This window comes from Stegostoma tigrinum, chromosome 4 (assembly GCF_030684315.1).
Source record: "Stegostoma tigrinum isolate sSteTig4 chromosome 4, sSteTig4.hap1, whole genome shotgun sequence".
Lineage (NCBI taxonomy): Eukaryota > Metazoa > Chordata > Chondrichthyes > Orectolobiformes > Stegostomatidae > Stegostoma > Stegostoma tigrinum.
The window spans coordinates 42828447-42844925 of NC_081357.1; the positions used below are offsets into that span (position 1 = coordinate 42828447).

Consider the following 16479-nt stretch of genomic DNA (forward strand, 5'->3'; position numbering starts at 1 on the left):
TCTTATGACCAGCTGCTATAATTCCTGACATTTTTAATTAACCCCTACTGGCAGGAAGTTAAACATGAGAACTCAAACTGTAAACTAACTCCTTGGTCTACCTACCTTATCCTCCAGTTGTAATTTGGAATTACTATATTTGTATCCAGATAACAGGGAAGATGTGACTTGGCCACAAATAGTAATGGCTTAGCTGATGTACTTGCCTTGTTTTGTGCATAATAACGTCCATTCTTTTAGGGCACCTGATTTAGTACATAACCTACATTGACCCTTCAGTGCAGTTCTGAGAGAGTGCTGCTTAATTGAAGGTGCTGACTTTTGAATGAGATGTAAAACTGAGACCCCTGTCCATCCTTTCAGAGGTTCTAAATCCCAGGGCTTGATCACAGCAGAGTTAAGAGTTCTCCATGGTGGCCAGGATAACATTCTTCCCCCAACTAACACTGAAAAAGAGTAATTAAAAGAGATTTTGGGTCATTGACTTCATTGTTATTTGTGGGAGCTTGCCGTGCACAATGTAAGCTGCCATGTTTCCAAAATTACAGCTTGTACGGAAGTACAAAATTACAGAACCTCTTCAAAAACTACTCCATTGTCTGCAAAGATCTTGGACATATCCTGCAATTCTGAAAAACACTCTGTAAATAACTTTTTCTCTCTCTAATTCAGTAAACAGAGGAGAACATCAGGAAATTTATACAGGAGGGAGAAGGAAATAGATAATGTTTATTGACTGCAAATTTATTTTCGTTTTGAACTTAGATATGCAACGAAATATATCCCTGGCTCAGAGGGAATTCCATTATCTTGGCTGAGTCCATGTGGAGAAGGGATACTGGGATTTGCTTCCAGTGGGGAATGTTACTTAGGGGGACACCCCAATCCACTTAGCTGCTGCTTTCATAACTTGCCCCAAATATTGAGTTCTGTGGATGAACACATCTTTATACATGCCTCTGGAACTTTGAAAACCAACATTGGGCCAGGGTTGTTAATGTGGCATTTCTGGGCTGATTTAGCAACTGTGAGATGCCTGAATAACTTGCTTGGGGCTAAAACACATGTGAGCTCTGTTGTAAGTCTAGTTAAAATTCAAAAAACTAATAAACTGATCTTCAATCCTCTGATAAATTCCTTTATTGCCTTGAAGTGGTATCATAACTGACAAGGGCGTCTTTTTCTTCAACACTATCTGGGTGTCCATTGCCTTTCAGGAGGTTCAGGAGTGGCTAAACTATCCACCTCCTCAGTTAAAGTAATCAGCCCTGTTACGCGGTTACAAGGACCAAGATTTAAATCTAATATTCTGATAACCCTATCCCTAGGGTTTGAGATGACCAGCTGTAAGTCAAAGCTACAGATGGAAGTCATGCCCACGGCTTCTCTTCAACCCTTTCAAGAGAGACAAAATTTTACCCTGAAGTATTTAAGTGACCAATATGTCGGCATGATCCAATTTCTTCAGCAATCTTATATGAGCTTATGATATAATGAGAACAATTTTATCAGGCGCATATCCATTTGATATGGGAAAGTTTTAATGTGTCCATCAGACGTGAGAAAGTTTCTGACCTGTCCAGAAAGTGTGGGAAAGTGACGTATTGGTGAAGTGTGAGAAACTGTCCAACAAAACTAGGAGGTGTGGGAAAGTAATTGTGTGACGTCTGTGTTGACTACAAAGCATGCTGGCTGATTCAAATTTCACATTCTCAATAAGACAACTAGCCAAGCTCACCAACTGGAAACAAAAAGCTATCATCTCCTAATTTGCGAAAACAAGAAAACAAGGCCTAGCATTAAGACCACCAATCAGATATCTAAAAAGAAATTCAAATTCCTTTGAACAGGAACGCTGTTTTACCATTCTTCACGCTAAAGTTTGCAATGATATCAATATATTTAATACATAAAATATTCAGCAGGTAAATGTAATCATTTAAAGCATTTGCAAAATGAGCCTCTAAATTACCTGGTTCTTTTTTTTCAATATGTCCCGTGTCTTCCTCTGAGGTATGCCTCCCTTTTCTGAATGGATCAGTTTTAGCTGAAGCACTGATTCTGGAACTGGGCTTTTGTTCCCAATGTTCTTTGTGTTTCAATCTCAGTGTCACATTTGTTCAAACTTTTCGAGGTGAACCCTAGCTCTCCTGGGCATCCTGTCATCATTTTCATACACATTCTCTCCATTACCAGAATGACCACCATCACCCTGTGGAATGGCTCATTCTCCTGTTTGTTTAACAACCTTCTCTCATGTCAGAGTAGCTACATAATCCATTGTCCTGAAAAGATGCTAATAGTAAAGGAGCTATAATATCCATGTAAAATGTTGATTTCTAGCCAGTCTGTCTCTATATTGCTCACTCTAGCTAAATGTTCTCTTTCCCTACACCAATGCTCATGCACTCCAATAACCTCTGTTCCCAATTTCAGCTCCCCTAGTTATCCCATTGCGCCAAATGTTTATAGATTCCAGTCACCCACATATTTGTAAGCAGCAGTTCCCTCCATTTCACAGACTCTGACCTTGTTTATGCAAAATAACCCAAGCCATTTCTTCAGTCTACCAAATCACAAATAACAACAAAAGGTGCTTGAGAAGTGCTCGTTCTGGCAGCACATGTGGAGGGAGAAGGAGAATTAATGTTTTGAGTCCATATATAATTTTTCTTGGGGCTTTAAAAAGGGGCTTGAAAAGCAATGGTTGTTATGCTGTTGATAATGGGACAGATCTGGACAGATCCTAAGCTATGGAATTTTCATATCCAACATCAACGTTCTCAACCCTTCCCCTGAATAATTAGTGATTTCACATTCCAAAAACTCAGTCTAGCGATTTAGGGATATGGGTTCAAATCCCAGCACAACAGCCAGTAGAATTTACTTTCTGGTTTACTAATCTGCAATATAAAGCTAGTCTCAGTAACTGTCATCGTGACAACTATCATCAATTGCCAAAAAGAAAACATTTGGCTCATTAATATCTTTTAAAAAATGACATCTACTGTCCTTGGAGATAGTGAGAACTGCCGATGCTAGAGTCAGAGATAACCCAGTGTGGAGCTGGAGGAACACAGCGGGCCAGTCAGCATCAGAGGAGCAGGAAAGCTGATGTTTCAGGTCAGAACCCATTTCTAAAGAAGGGTCCCGACCCAAAAGGTCAACTGATCTACAGCCCTTGCTTGGTCTGGCCTACATGAAACTGCAGCTCCAGAGAGATGTGGTTGATTTTTAATTGCCCCCTGAATGGCCCTAGCAAGCTACTCAGTTCAAGGGAAATTAGGAATAAGCAACCTATGCAATATCTGTAAACTAGAAAGTAATCAGGGAAATAAAATGTTTTCCCTCCCCAATATCTCATGACTGCTTTCTCCACCCTTCCCAGTGCTGAAGCTGAGATTTGTCATGCGCTTCCAAATGTCAGAGCCCAGTTTTCCCTGACTCCACCTCTTCCATGAGTCTGTCAAATTCCCAAGTCTGCACAGAGATTGCATTAGAACCACCCTACATGTCATCCTATGTCTCATCTTCCTGATTTTCGAGCAGCAGCTGCATCCCCAACTCAATCGCAACTCTGCCTTCGTTTTGTATCTCAGCTTCACCTCCACCGGTGCCAAAATCCCATTCCCCACACAATATTCCTACCAGCTGTGAATACTTCTAACTTTCTCAGACATGCTGCTATTACAGATTTCCAAGGGCAGGTGAGACTCAAATCTTCCAGCCTGGAGGTAGAGACACCACCACTGAACCACAAGGTCCCCTTTCCAAACAGGTGTTGACCTCTATCTTGTACCAATTGCTGAGCTTTCAAGAGAAAGGCAAGAAATAGTTAAACAGCTGGAATTAGAGATGATGAGATATGTGGAATGGTGCGGACTCATAGGAAATGACAGGCCTAGATAAAGCGTGGAATAAAGAATGCATAATAAATAGGGAGATAGATACATACACAATGTGTGACAATGCCAGCAGAAAGACAAAAGAATGGAAAATAAACACTGAACCTATTTAAAAACCAGAGTGAAAAGATAAACAAAAGTCTTCCTCCTTGGCTGCAAGCAGAAGTATAAATGATCCAATTTTCCTGTTGCAATGTTTGCATTTTTTTCAGGATCTAGTTAAAAAATCATTCACTTGATGGGCATTGTTGTTTGCATGCTACAATGCTGCATATATTGTCCATCATAGTGGTGGGCCTTCTTGACTAACCAGCATAAAGTACAGTGGCAGACTGGTCATATTACTGGACTAGTCATCCAGAGATCGAAATAATGCTTATCAAAATGGATCAATGGTTCAATTAAAATAAACTCTGGAATAAAAGTGTAGCAATAGGTAACCATGAAATTATAGGACTGCCTTTACAACCTATCTGGTTCACTGATGTCCGTTTAGCAAAGTAAATCAGACATAGATGATATGTGACTCATGATACTTAGGAGAAAGGCCCTAGGAATGGATGTTACATTCAAATGGCTACACCAACTGGTGGCACAATATTATGTGCAATTCTGCCCCTGCACTGGTGAGAACATTGCACCCCGGGTTAGCAACTTTCTTTGCTAAAGGACACAAATGACCAAGTTGATTCTATACTGCGCCCCTGTTTTGCAACACACTTCATGGTCCTTTTTACTGATACCAGAATTTTGTAAACTGAATGCAAACTGCCATGGTACGTTCTGAACATATGCCATCCACCCCAACAGTCCAAGCAGTTGGCAGTGTTGCAGCAGAAGCTGTGTTTTCTTCTTGCAGACACCTGGGCAGGGAACACAACTCAAATCAGATAAGGTGGGTGTTTCCCTTAAATATTAATGTGGGCAGTGCCTGGGCAAGGGTTGAAGATTAGGGGCAGCTGGTGGGTCCTGAACACAGTGGCAATCCAAGTTAAAGCACTTCCATTTGAAATGAGGGTCCGAGGTTTCTATGCTGAAAAACGTGTAATGGAAATCACAGAAATAATGCAGCAACTTAAAGGTAAGTTTACTTTCGTCATTTCTGAACTTTATTTTCACCTTCATATCATGTGAACCTTTGTGCTAGCTGTTACACGTTATTTATTTTACCCCGCAGCACAGTTTCTCGCACCAATGGGTTTCCCAGTGTTTGGAAGAAGTAGAGTATGGAATCGTGCCAGACATGTTTGGCTGCACAACAGATACCCTCTCTGCCTGCTGGCACCCACAGCTCCCATTACCAGACACTGAGTGCAGGCAGAGAGTCCTTTGCTCAAATCCCTGGCACATCAAACATAATGACGTCACTAAGATATGTGATATCAAGCTAGACACAATAGTAGATACTTGCTGACAAGCACCAAAACACTGTTTTCCACTGCTTCACGGACAATGTCTTGCCAGGGTACTTATGGACTAACACAGCTCGACTAGCCACACCCACCACAGTGCCAGCAGCCTGCGGAAATTGTGCATCTACTTGACAGGAGCTGCAGATTTATGCCATCTGCTGTAAAGTCCCCTGTAGCTACCATCTAACAAAGGAATTGGTACATCCAATAAAAGCAGCCATCTGCAGCAATCTCTTGCTTGCCCTCACTTTCTTCCAGGCAAGCTTCCTGCTAACTTTTAAACCAAGCGGAGGCTCGGGGACCACTTTGCAGAACATCTCCGCTCGGTTCGCAATAAACAACTGCACCTCCCAGTCGCAAACCATTTCCACTCCCCCTCCCATTCTTTAGATGACATGTCCATCATGGGCCTCCTGCACTGCCACAATGATGCCACCCGAAGGTTGCAGGAACAGCAACTCATATTCCGCCTGGGAACCCTGCAGCCCAATAGTATCAATGTGGACTTCACCAGCTTCACAATCTCCCCTTCCTCCACCGCATCCCAAAACCAGCCCAGTTCGCCCCCTGCCCCCACTGCACCACACAACCAGCCCAGCTCTTCCCCTCCACCCACTGCATCCCATAACCAGTCCAACCTGTCTATGCCTCCCTAACCTGTTCTTCCTCTCACTCATCCCTTCCTCCCACCCCAAGCCGCACCTTGACCTGTCCGTCTTCCCTGGACTGACCTATCCCCTCCCTACCTCCCCACCTATACTCTCCTCTCCACCTATCTTCTTTTCTCTCCATCTTCGGTCCGCCTCCCCCTCTCTCCCTATTTATTCCAGAACCCTCACCCCATCCCCCTCTCTGATGAAGGGTCTAGGCCCGAAACGTCAGCTTTTGTGCTCCTGAGATGCTGCTGGGCCTGCTGTGTTCATCCAGCCTCACATTTCATTATCTTGGATTCTCCAGCATCTGCAGTTCCCATTATCACTGCTAACTTTTAAAGATGGCTCCATGTAGAGGTATAGGGAACTATTCAAGGCCATCTTTGAAGCATCGCCTAGACATCAGCAGCTAACAAGACAGGATGGCAGGTATTCAACAGCATCATTGCTTGCTTGCAGATTTGTCCTGTGCATTAGATTTCTCCTGATTTTTGATTTTTTATCGTTGCCAGTCACTTCAACCTCAGCATTGATTGTTAATGTAAATCTTTACAGTTTCTCCCAAGTCTTTGAACACGTTTATTATCATATTGCAACATTCTTTAAAGCTTGTTTATAAACTCTTTCTCTGACACTTCAGTGGTTCCTACCCCTTTCGGGCACTGCACCTGACCAGAACGCAGGTAGTAGAATGACTTAAACAAACATGGCTCAAAGTAAATCCAAATGGGAAGAACGAAAGTTTTCTGTGTAAATTGGCATGGTTAAATGGGATGGATAGTATTATCGAAGTTTCTGTTGTGCATCAGACTGTATCACAACGTGTCTAATTGACAAATTGGAATTCTCACTTAGAGAGGCCAAGGGTTGGCGTTGAAGGAATGACATCATAATCTCAGGTCAGTATGATATATAATTTAAAAGGGAATTTGCAGGTGGTGGTGTTTCCTGGCATCTAGTGCTGTTGTCCTTTCAAGTGGAAAAAAGTCCCAATTTTACTGTTGAAGGTGCTATTGAAGAAGCATTAGCAAGATCCTGCAACACATGACAGGGAAAGTGAATCAGTGATGGAGGAAGTGACGTTAAAAGTAATGGATGGTATGTTGACCAATGGACTAATGTGGTTAGGTAGCACCAGCAAGATCATGGGGCTGACTCGGAAAAAGGACAGTGGAAAAGAGAAACACATGTGTAAAGAAACATTGGAGCCACCAAGCAGCTTTACTCTGAGGATTCAAAAATTAGACACTTATCTACAGGATGATGGTGTAGGTGGTAAAAAGGCTTTGGGGTGTAAGGAGGAGTCACTGCCAGCAATGACTGCTTTTTTCTCCATCACCAGCAACTTACTAAATTTCTTTTGACAGCACCTTCCAAATCCATGGCCACTACCACCTAGAAAGACAAGGTTGGTAGATGCAAGGGAACACCATACCTGCAAGTTCCCCACCAAGTCATATGCCACCTGGACTTGAAAATGTACCATTTGTCCAATGTCATTGATCAATGTCCGTGAATTCTCTTCCAATCACCATTGAGGGTGTCCTTGTATCATGTGGAGAGCATCAATTCAAGATGATAACTCACTACCAGCATCTTAGGTGAAATTAGGGATAAGTGATAAATGTTATCTGGCCAGTAACTTCCATTTCCTAAGAAGGAGTAAAGTAAAACATGTGTGTGGTACAAATGTTTCTTGCCACCTAAGAGCCCGAGCCTGAATATTGTCAAGGTCTTGTTGCATGAGGCCATATTTAGCCATTCCTGAATTCATGCCAGGTCAAAATCCTGAAACTCACTTGCCAGCTGAATTTCACCACAGGCAATGAAGTGGCTTAGGACTCACTGCCACCTACTCAAGAGTAGTTAGGGATGAGCAATACAGGCTGGCCTTGCCAGCAATGCCCACATCCTATGAATGAGTAAAAAAAAGTAAACAAACACTGTAACTGGATTAAACATGCATCTGTGGCAGTTTGGGCAAGTTCCCTTTCCCTGGAACTGCATTTCAGTTCAAATCAGAGAAAATTGGAATTAGCAGAGATAAACGGGATTACTCACATCTTTTCAGAGGTTTCTTTTCTGCACAGCTCTAGTGTTCAAAACAAAATCATCTCAGTATGTGACAGGCATGAGTAACAGTCATGATCATTTACTAAGAGCCTGTTATTAAATTCACACCCACTAATTTACCAATAAAGGAAGAAAAGTACCTCGTTTTAGCATGACAAATATTAAATCCAGCTGTACAAACTACAGAGATCTTTGATACAGATTGTCCTACTTTGCTGTCTCCAACCTGATGTTTACGATTGCGAATACATGTGATCTTTCAGATAAAATTATGTAATTGTGAGCCGGATAACTGCGCTACCATAGCAACTAACAAGCTGGTAAACAAGCTTGCTGAAAATCATATAAGTATCATTATATAACGCAATCAATGAATTATAAAACGGATCCAATTTCATAAATGTTAGCAGAATATATGAGCATGCTACATCAAAACTGCAGGGTTTTTTTCTATCAATTGTGCTCACCTGTGGATTTTCTTTTCTGAACTACACCCCTAAATAACTGAGTATGTTTCAAACTGTCTGGAAATTTATTAGTGGTCACACTAGGAAGAAATTTATGGTTCAATCAGTGGAAACAGGTCATTTCAAAAGTCATGAGATAACAAAATGTAGAGTTGGATGAACACAGCAGGCCAAACAGCATCAGAGGAGCAGGAAAGTTAATGTTTCTGGTCTGGACCCTTCTTCAGAAATGGGACCATTCAGAAATGTGGATTTGGAAGGATCTCAATGTCTGAATGTAGACATTGTCATGGTTTGGGCCAAATTGGGAAGGATGGCCCATTTCTGAAGAAGGGTCCAGGCCTGAAATGTCAGCTTTTCTGCTCCTCTGATGCTGCTTGGCCTGCTGTGTTCATCCAGCTCTACACTGTGTTATCTCAGATTCTCCAGCATTGGTAGTTCCTACTATCTCTGAATCCATTTCAAAAGTCATGACTGGGGAACCAAAACAGGGAGAAGATGCCTTGCATAACATCAGGATATCTTAAAGCACATCACAACCAATGAAGGACTTTTGAAGGAGAGTTACGATTTTCCACTGCTTTCTAATCATGCCTGTAACATCAAACTTGTGAAGTAATTCATTTTGGTGAGAACAACATGTAAGTAATATAAAAATAAAGCAGTCAGCAAGAGCTGTGGGACCTGGTTGTATATCTGCAGATACAATGTGTTTATGAGGCAGTTAATAATGTATATGGTATGCTGGGCTTTGCTAATAGAGGCACAGAATTCATGAACAAGTTTATGTAAAACTTGTCAAGGATGGTAGTCCTGCTTCAGTTGCAGTATTGCATCACATTCTGGATGCTGCATTTCAGGAAGGATGTGAAGGCACTGAAGAGAAGGTAGAATAGATAAATGAAAATGCTTCCAAGGATGAGAAATTTCAGTTAACAAGATAGTTTGGAGAAGTTAGCACTGTTTTCCTTGAAGCCAGTGAGATTTGATGGAGTTATTCAAAACTATGAGACATCTGGCTACGGTGATGAAGGAGAAGTCAGAAGGAAAGGTTCGGAGTGGCTCTCAGCAGAACTTTCACATTCGCACTGCCAGGCCCTTTGATCAGGGACTGAATTATTTTGAACAAAGGACGCCACTAGAAGCCTGCAAGCAAGCTTGACATGGTTTGCTAGTAAGACTTTCTGCATGGAGACTCTCCAGCACCAAAAGAATGAAGAACCTAAGTATTATTAATTGACTGCTTAAAGTCTTCAATTAGGGTTAGAGTGGAAGGGCATTCACTTCAGTGGGTAGAGCCAGGAAGGAGGCCAGATTGCCATTTCATGCCCTGATAGCCGACTAAATGCCCTTGCCTCCAAATCCATCCCAGGGAACCATTAAATTCCACACAAGGGTTTTAAATAGCATCTGGGCAAGAAAGCAATCCACAAACATTTGCTCTGGCTTAATCTTTGAGTCATGAATTCCAGTTTCTTTCTTGACTCATTGAAAAATATTCTTGCCAACCAAGTTGTATATGAGTCAAAAGAGGTGTATTTTCTAAGTTCCTTCTCTATGAGTTACCTGAATCAGAACAGAAAATCTCTCCTAACACGCGCATGTACATGAAGAAAGAACTGATGTGCATTGTACCAGCCTTTGTGCCTAAAATGGTGCAAAGCATTCCAATTTGTGGTCCTGCCTTTGGAATCAATCTACATGCCTTGACCTGAATGGCCATCAATATACCTGAATTAATGAAGGGATAAAGATCAGAGTTCCAGCTAGTTATCATGTGACTTTTATTGAAGTGCATGTGTGTGTTTGTCAGGTGTAGCCCAATTTGTGAAACCTTTAGTCAAATAGCTTGCAAAGAAGCAGTGCCTTGGCTCTGGTGTGAGGTACAATTGAGTAGCTGAACCACCAAAACCATGTACCATCGCAAGGAAGAAAGAGGGGAGGTTAACTGGAGAGAAGTGAAAAGAACATAATCATGTATATAAAAATGTGTATACATGCATACTAACGCTTTGATGTTCGAGCTGGTGGGGTTGGTTGCATTGACTTGGTTCGCTGGCTCGGTGAGCATGTCTACAACCCCATCCACAACCCAAGCTACAAATCATCTCGAAAACTTTATACTATTCCTTTAAAAATTTAGTTTAGCTTGGATCAGATTCATCACACGTATTCAATAGCAATATAATTTGTTGAACTGACATAATCTTTGAGCCTCCTCAAGCTGCGTAAAGCTGTGCAGCAGCTTTTAACCTTTGGACTCTGAGTAGAATGGAAACAGGTAGAATGCGTCATTGTATGATTAGGAGGCTAATCTGTCACTAACCAATTCATCATCAAAGCACAGGATCTAATAAGTGAAGGTTGTTCACAAACTTGGTAAATATGATGAGTGCTAACTTACGGAGGGCACAATGTGGACCATGTCTTATTAACATATTACACAAAGAATACCAGCAAAACATTTTTTTTGGCACATTGCTGTACATAAAATGTCTGGAATGTCACAGTGGCTCTGTCACAAATACATTAGTTCTGAAGAATCATGGGATTAGAAAATTGCTGCAAACATTAAACTAAATTAATTGATTAAAATCAAAAATGAGCACAGTGATTGTAATATTAATTAATTTACACTGTTGTGCCCGATAGGGATAATGTGGCAGCGTCGTTCGGTTTTAGACTTAAGAAGGGGTGGCGAGGGGTTTCTTGACAAAATCATGAGTAACCAGTTAAAGCTGACATGCACTATTAAAGCTAGATTGCACCTCTTAGATGGAAGGTGCATTGTGACTATATCAGTGATCACTGCAGCTCTCATTATAATGTGGAAAAACTGCAATACTGATAATAATTGTACCTAATATTTATTGTGCTTAATTATAAAAAGTGATGGGCACTAAGTGGGAATCACTTGTGCCTGTTGATAAGTTTAAACTGCGGTTGTTGAGCAAGGAGGTGACATGCTTATCATATGTAACTTCAAATATAGGCTTGTAAAAGTGTGTACAGCTTGGCTGAAGTTATACTCTTGAGGCAACAGAGTCCAGGATTTTCAATGCCACGCTGAGGGTGTTGATTCAGGAGATGAAGTAGGGAAAAGATGTGCCCTCTCTGCAGGAGGCCAGCATTCCTCCATACAAGCCCTTAGAGGGAGTACAGCCAGGCAATCATGGTGACCAAAGCCTTCGAACTCCAAGGATCCACACGCAGTGCTGCAGAAAGTTTAATGACCTCAAATGCATTGCAATCCCATTGACCCATTTGTTGGCATCAACATGATTCAAAATCTAATGTCTCAGCTTCAATGGAAGCCACAAAAAGTCAATTTTCTGCCAGGTACACTCAAACTACCAGCATCATGGTTACAGATAGCAATGTTCAAAGGGGTTTGCAGGCTGTTATCACAGTCCAAACATCTTTTATCTATCAGATTCCTGGGATTCTGATGCACTGTCTTGGGAGAGTGACTGTGCTTTGGTGGAACATTAGCCTGATGTTCACTCTCAGGATGACAGAATTTGTCCTCCCACATCTATCACTTCCCAGTGACTTTGCGACTGTTGGAAGAGATAGTAGTTCTGAATGGGTTAATGTTCATCTACCACTAATCAACAGAGGAGCCAAAGATAAAGAGAAGACAAAGCAGGAATGGTAGCAATGACTACCTCAAGCAACTGTTACATAGTACCACATACTGGTAGGTGGCAAATACCACGAGTAACTCAGGTTGGCCATCTGAAAGCATGACAGTTGTTGGCTACCAGTCAGCCATCTCGGACTGGCACATTCCATGCTGAGATGATGCAGTATGAAGACTAGTCCTCCAAGGCCATCTGCAGTCTCCTCCACTGAAAGGCAGTAACCTTCCAGCAGCCATACAGCAACCACAGGAGCATTAGCACAGGCAAAAGCACATGGCAAATAGGCACTTCAAAGAAATGCATAAAGATGACAAGTTGACAATATGGGAAACTTCAATTCATAAATTTAACTTTTCATGATTATTTTGCATTGATTTGTTTTGGTCCTGCAGCAAAGTAGATCTTGTGATGGTTAGTAACAGAAGAAACGGAAGGCTTGGGAGATGACATTTGTGTTCACTGGCACCGCGGTCTGATTAGCTATCCATAAGCAGCCCATTCCTCTCATGCAATTGCTCTGTAATTAGTGACAATGTCTGTGACTTTATAATGGCGCAGTTGTGCTGCATGCAGTGGACCATCATGAATCTTTCCACTCTCAGTTGAATACATCAGGGCTCCTCAAAACAGTTCAGGCAGAGAAAGCTTCGTTGTGGCATACTGATAGTCCTCTGTATAACATCTTGTATGGCAGCTTTGTTTCCAATGTTTACATTTTGCCAGATGTATAAATATTATGGATTAGAATTATGCCATCTACGAGTAGTCTGTATCACTCAATCACCACCCTTTGGTTTGCCATGGTTAGTTCATTTGCCAATGGCACAGTCAATTTCCATTGAATAAAGACATTGTGACTGCAGCCAGATTCTGCCAAGTGAGTGGCATCTGATGAAACATTCATTTGTGGATCATAGGTGAAGACATTATTGGGATTAGCTGGAAGCTGTCATCTCAGATCAAACGACCTCCTGGCACTCACAATCCCAGTGCACCCATGAAGAAATCACTTGAATGGGGTGTCTATTACGAGACAATTTTCAGTAGGAGTATGTGCAGATGGATGAAAAATTATGAACAAAAAGAAGCATTTTTTATTTCAGTTGTACTGACATTCAAGTAGAACTGAAGGAAAGAGTAATGTGTAATATATTTATTAGTTTGGATGATTCATGGAAACACTTTCACTAAACTATTAGTCACATTATTGGTTCTGTGTATCTTCTTATTGCTTAACCATGCCTTAGATTATTGGATTTTCAGCAGGTCTGAATCCTACCAGGAATAAATTATTCAGGGTCTTACTCTAAACAAAAAGAATAACAATTGAGGGGTGGTGGAAAGAGGAAGGGGGTGCAGCAGTGAACAAAAGGAATAGAAAGATTGTTGAACAGCCAAAGGCCTGACAAGACCAGTAATGAGGTAAGAGGTTTCAGTGTGTGTAGCTGTTGTGAAAGAATAAGCTACCTCAAGATACTTACACAATCTCTCACTGCAAAGATTGATGGGACATAATGCTCTGAGTTTACAGTTGTTTTGACAAGTTACTCAATGTTAACTTGTTTACAATGGCTGGGCAACCATCAAAGGAAGTTGTATTTTTTTCAAAAGGGAATTATTTTAGCATTTCCATTCTGGCTGAAGTAAGAGAAGGAAGAAGATGAGCTAATGCAGTTTTAGCTTCTGGATGACCAACTAAAAGGAGCCGAGCTTACAAGAATCCTTACCATCTATAAGCAAATCACAAGCACTCTCTGAGGAGCAGTGTAAAAGAAGGCTACATTTCTTTCAGAAACAAGTCACAAGTTAATAGTCTCTGCTGCACCATTTCCACCATATTGGAATGACTTCTTGACAATCTAACACATCTAGCAATTGGTGGTGTGTAAAAAATACTTTCCTTTGCAGGATAGATCCCTCACATCGGAAGCTGTTCTCAACAGCAAGTCAGAGGCTGAAGGCTAATTTCAGGAAGATACCATATCAAGCATCTTGTGCTATTTATGTTGGAGCACACCGTGGCAGAGCTGCTTAAAGCTGGAATGGCACACAAAGAGTAAAAAGCAGATGTCAAACCATCCAAGATAACATATACCTTGTATGCATATGCCATATACATCAGTATACCCGATTGGGGCTACCAACAGAAGGACAAAAGAAGTCTGTGTACTCACAAAGGACTGGAGCTTTATTTACATCTAACTCTGGGCTTCATCTTCCAGGAACTGACTCTCACTCCTTATGATGTTAAATCTATTTCTGTCACCTGGAGGTAGACATGTGGGACACAATATCTTCCACAGATACGTTCATCTTTTGCACTAGTTCTTCAAAAGCCACATTGTTTGAAAAAACTGGGTTTTTTTGTGTGCGTTTAAGCATATGTTCCCTGGAACTAAAGTGTAAGGATGGAAATTGCATGGCGTTGTGCTTTAAAAAAGTATGAGATGCACTTAATGTACCATCACACTAATTCTCTGTCACTTACTTACATCCAGCAAGTCTTTCTGCTTCTCCCCCTGTGCAAACTTTTAATACATGTAAATGGACTTTTTTGACAATCTTTTAGACCCTCTTCGACCCTCCTCATACTCATATGGCTTCAACAAAAATCTGGATTCATTTCTAAAAATGTTTTTGGCTTAGTTCATAATTCTTGCTCTGTTTGAATTTTGGATCTGCCTTTTCAACATCCCTTATTTTGTTAACTTGAGTTGTCTCTTGGTTTTCTTTACCATCCCATTCTTTCTTGTTAAAATATTAACAATATCGATAATAATTAATGCTTTGGCTGGAGGTAATGAACCAAGTGTTAAAGTAAAACAATCCTTCAGTGACATTGATTTTTTAAAAAATACTTGTTGATTCCAGGTTTGAGAGGAGGTCTATATATTTTCAGTCAAATAGTACCTGGATTACAGTTGCTTGTGTAGAATTTCTCTGAGGGATGTTTCTGAAGTTCATCTGGACACTGCTTCTTTGTCTGTTGAAATATTAAAATTAATATCATTAGTTCTTGTTTTCTGCCATTTACCCTTCCAGTTCATGTGACATTGTAAGCTATCAAGCAAACAGTTAAGAGCGCCTCCTTACAGTTTACTACTTCCCTGCTCAGGGCACATGTCCCACAATCGATTGTTTATTTCACACTCCTGTTTGAAAGGGCTGATAAATGATAGGCATATGAGCCCTTTTGAAATATGTAACAAAGACCATTAAAGAATACGCAGAGTCACAAAGACATTAGAAATAGACAAGGTGGCTCATTCCCTTTAAATCAGGGTGACGTTCGACCTAATTCAGACATTGTAACCCATTAAATGAATTACTTGGCAATGACCAGTATCTGTACAATGATACCTTAGAATATATTAAACAGTTTCATGAGACGAAAGGGGAGAAAAAAATTAGTGATGTAAAACACCTTCACAGATTTGGTTCTCATGCAGTCACTTTCTCTCACATGGAGAGGAATGCAGAAATTTATCACAGTTCGCCTACCATCCACCTTCAGGATGTTACGATCTGGCCCCAGATTTTTATGAGGACTCAGGAAAATCCGACCCACGCATCTTTCAAAACGCTTGCCCATCTTCATGTGTGATTTTGCCCAGCACTTGTGTGTGAGGAGTGTGGATGCATAGTGACTCAGTCAGAAGTCACATCTCATATAATCCAACAGAATAACAGAGCTCCTAACATTACTTAGAGTCCCTGAAACCTCACAGCTCACTGAAATTAAGTCCCTTCATGCTTGCACTGTCACTATTGATAATGACCTAGTAACAGACATGGAACATGCCAAGAGGGAAATCCAAAAAAGCTAAACCATGACAGTTGCTTGTGGACTCTGGGGAGGTTGGGTGGATGGGGAATTGGGGTGGGGGCTCGGGGCCTAAGGGGCTTATTCAAGGCACTCAGCGCACCTCACAGAGGATCTGCCATCTGCCGCCTTGCACTTGCTGCCAATCTCTGACTGACTGTCAGCTTTCAAGGGACCTGGGAATGGGAAGGCCCACCATTACCCAAATGCCTTGTTGTTGCCGACATTAAAAACTGCCCATGGATATATTCTTGTATGGCACTCCGCAGGTATCTATTAAAAATTCATATGTCCCAATATACTGACTATATGAACACTATACAAATTATTATGCATTTGACGGTAGGTATTGTCTGAATATGCCAAATGATATGTGCCTCTGGCATCACTTTGTGCATAGTCAGGTGCACAGATCTATAAAAGAAATAGGAGATATTATTTCAAAGAACCATGAAGCTAAACAGATCTATTTAAGCAGGTGCTTCCTGCACTGAAAGACCTG

The 16479-nt window shown here is 41.2% G+C and overlaps 1 protein-coding gene across 3 annotated transcripts in view; it reads right to left on the reverse strand.

The window, feature by feature from the left end:
- Positions 1-16479, reverse strand: part of sgk1 (serum/glucocorticoid regulated kinase 1) — a 100382-nt gene that overhangs the window by 14058 nt on the left and 69845 nt on the right. For all 3 annotated transcript variants that reach the window (XM_048531261.2, XM_048531263.2, XM_048531262.2), the window contains one exon: positions 15065-15137. In XM_048531261.2, coding sequence (XP_048387218.1) covers positions 15065-15137 — 73 coding nt within the window. The remainder of the gene's footprint in view (positions 1-15064; positions 15138-16479) is intronic.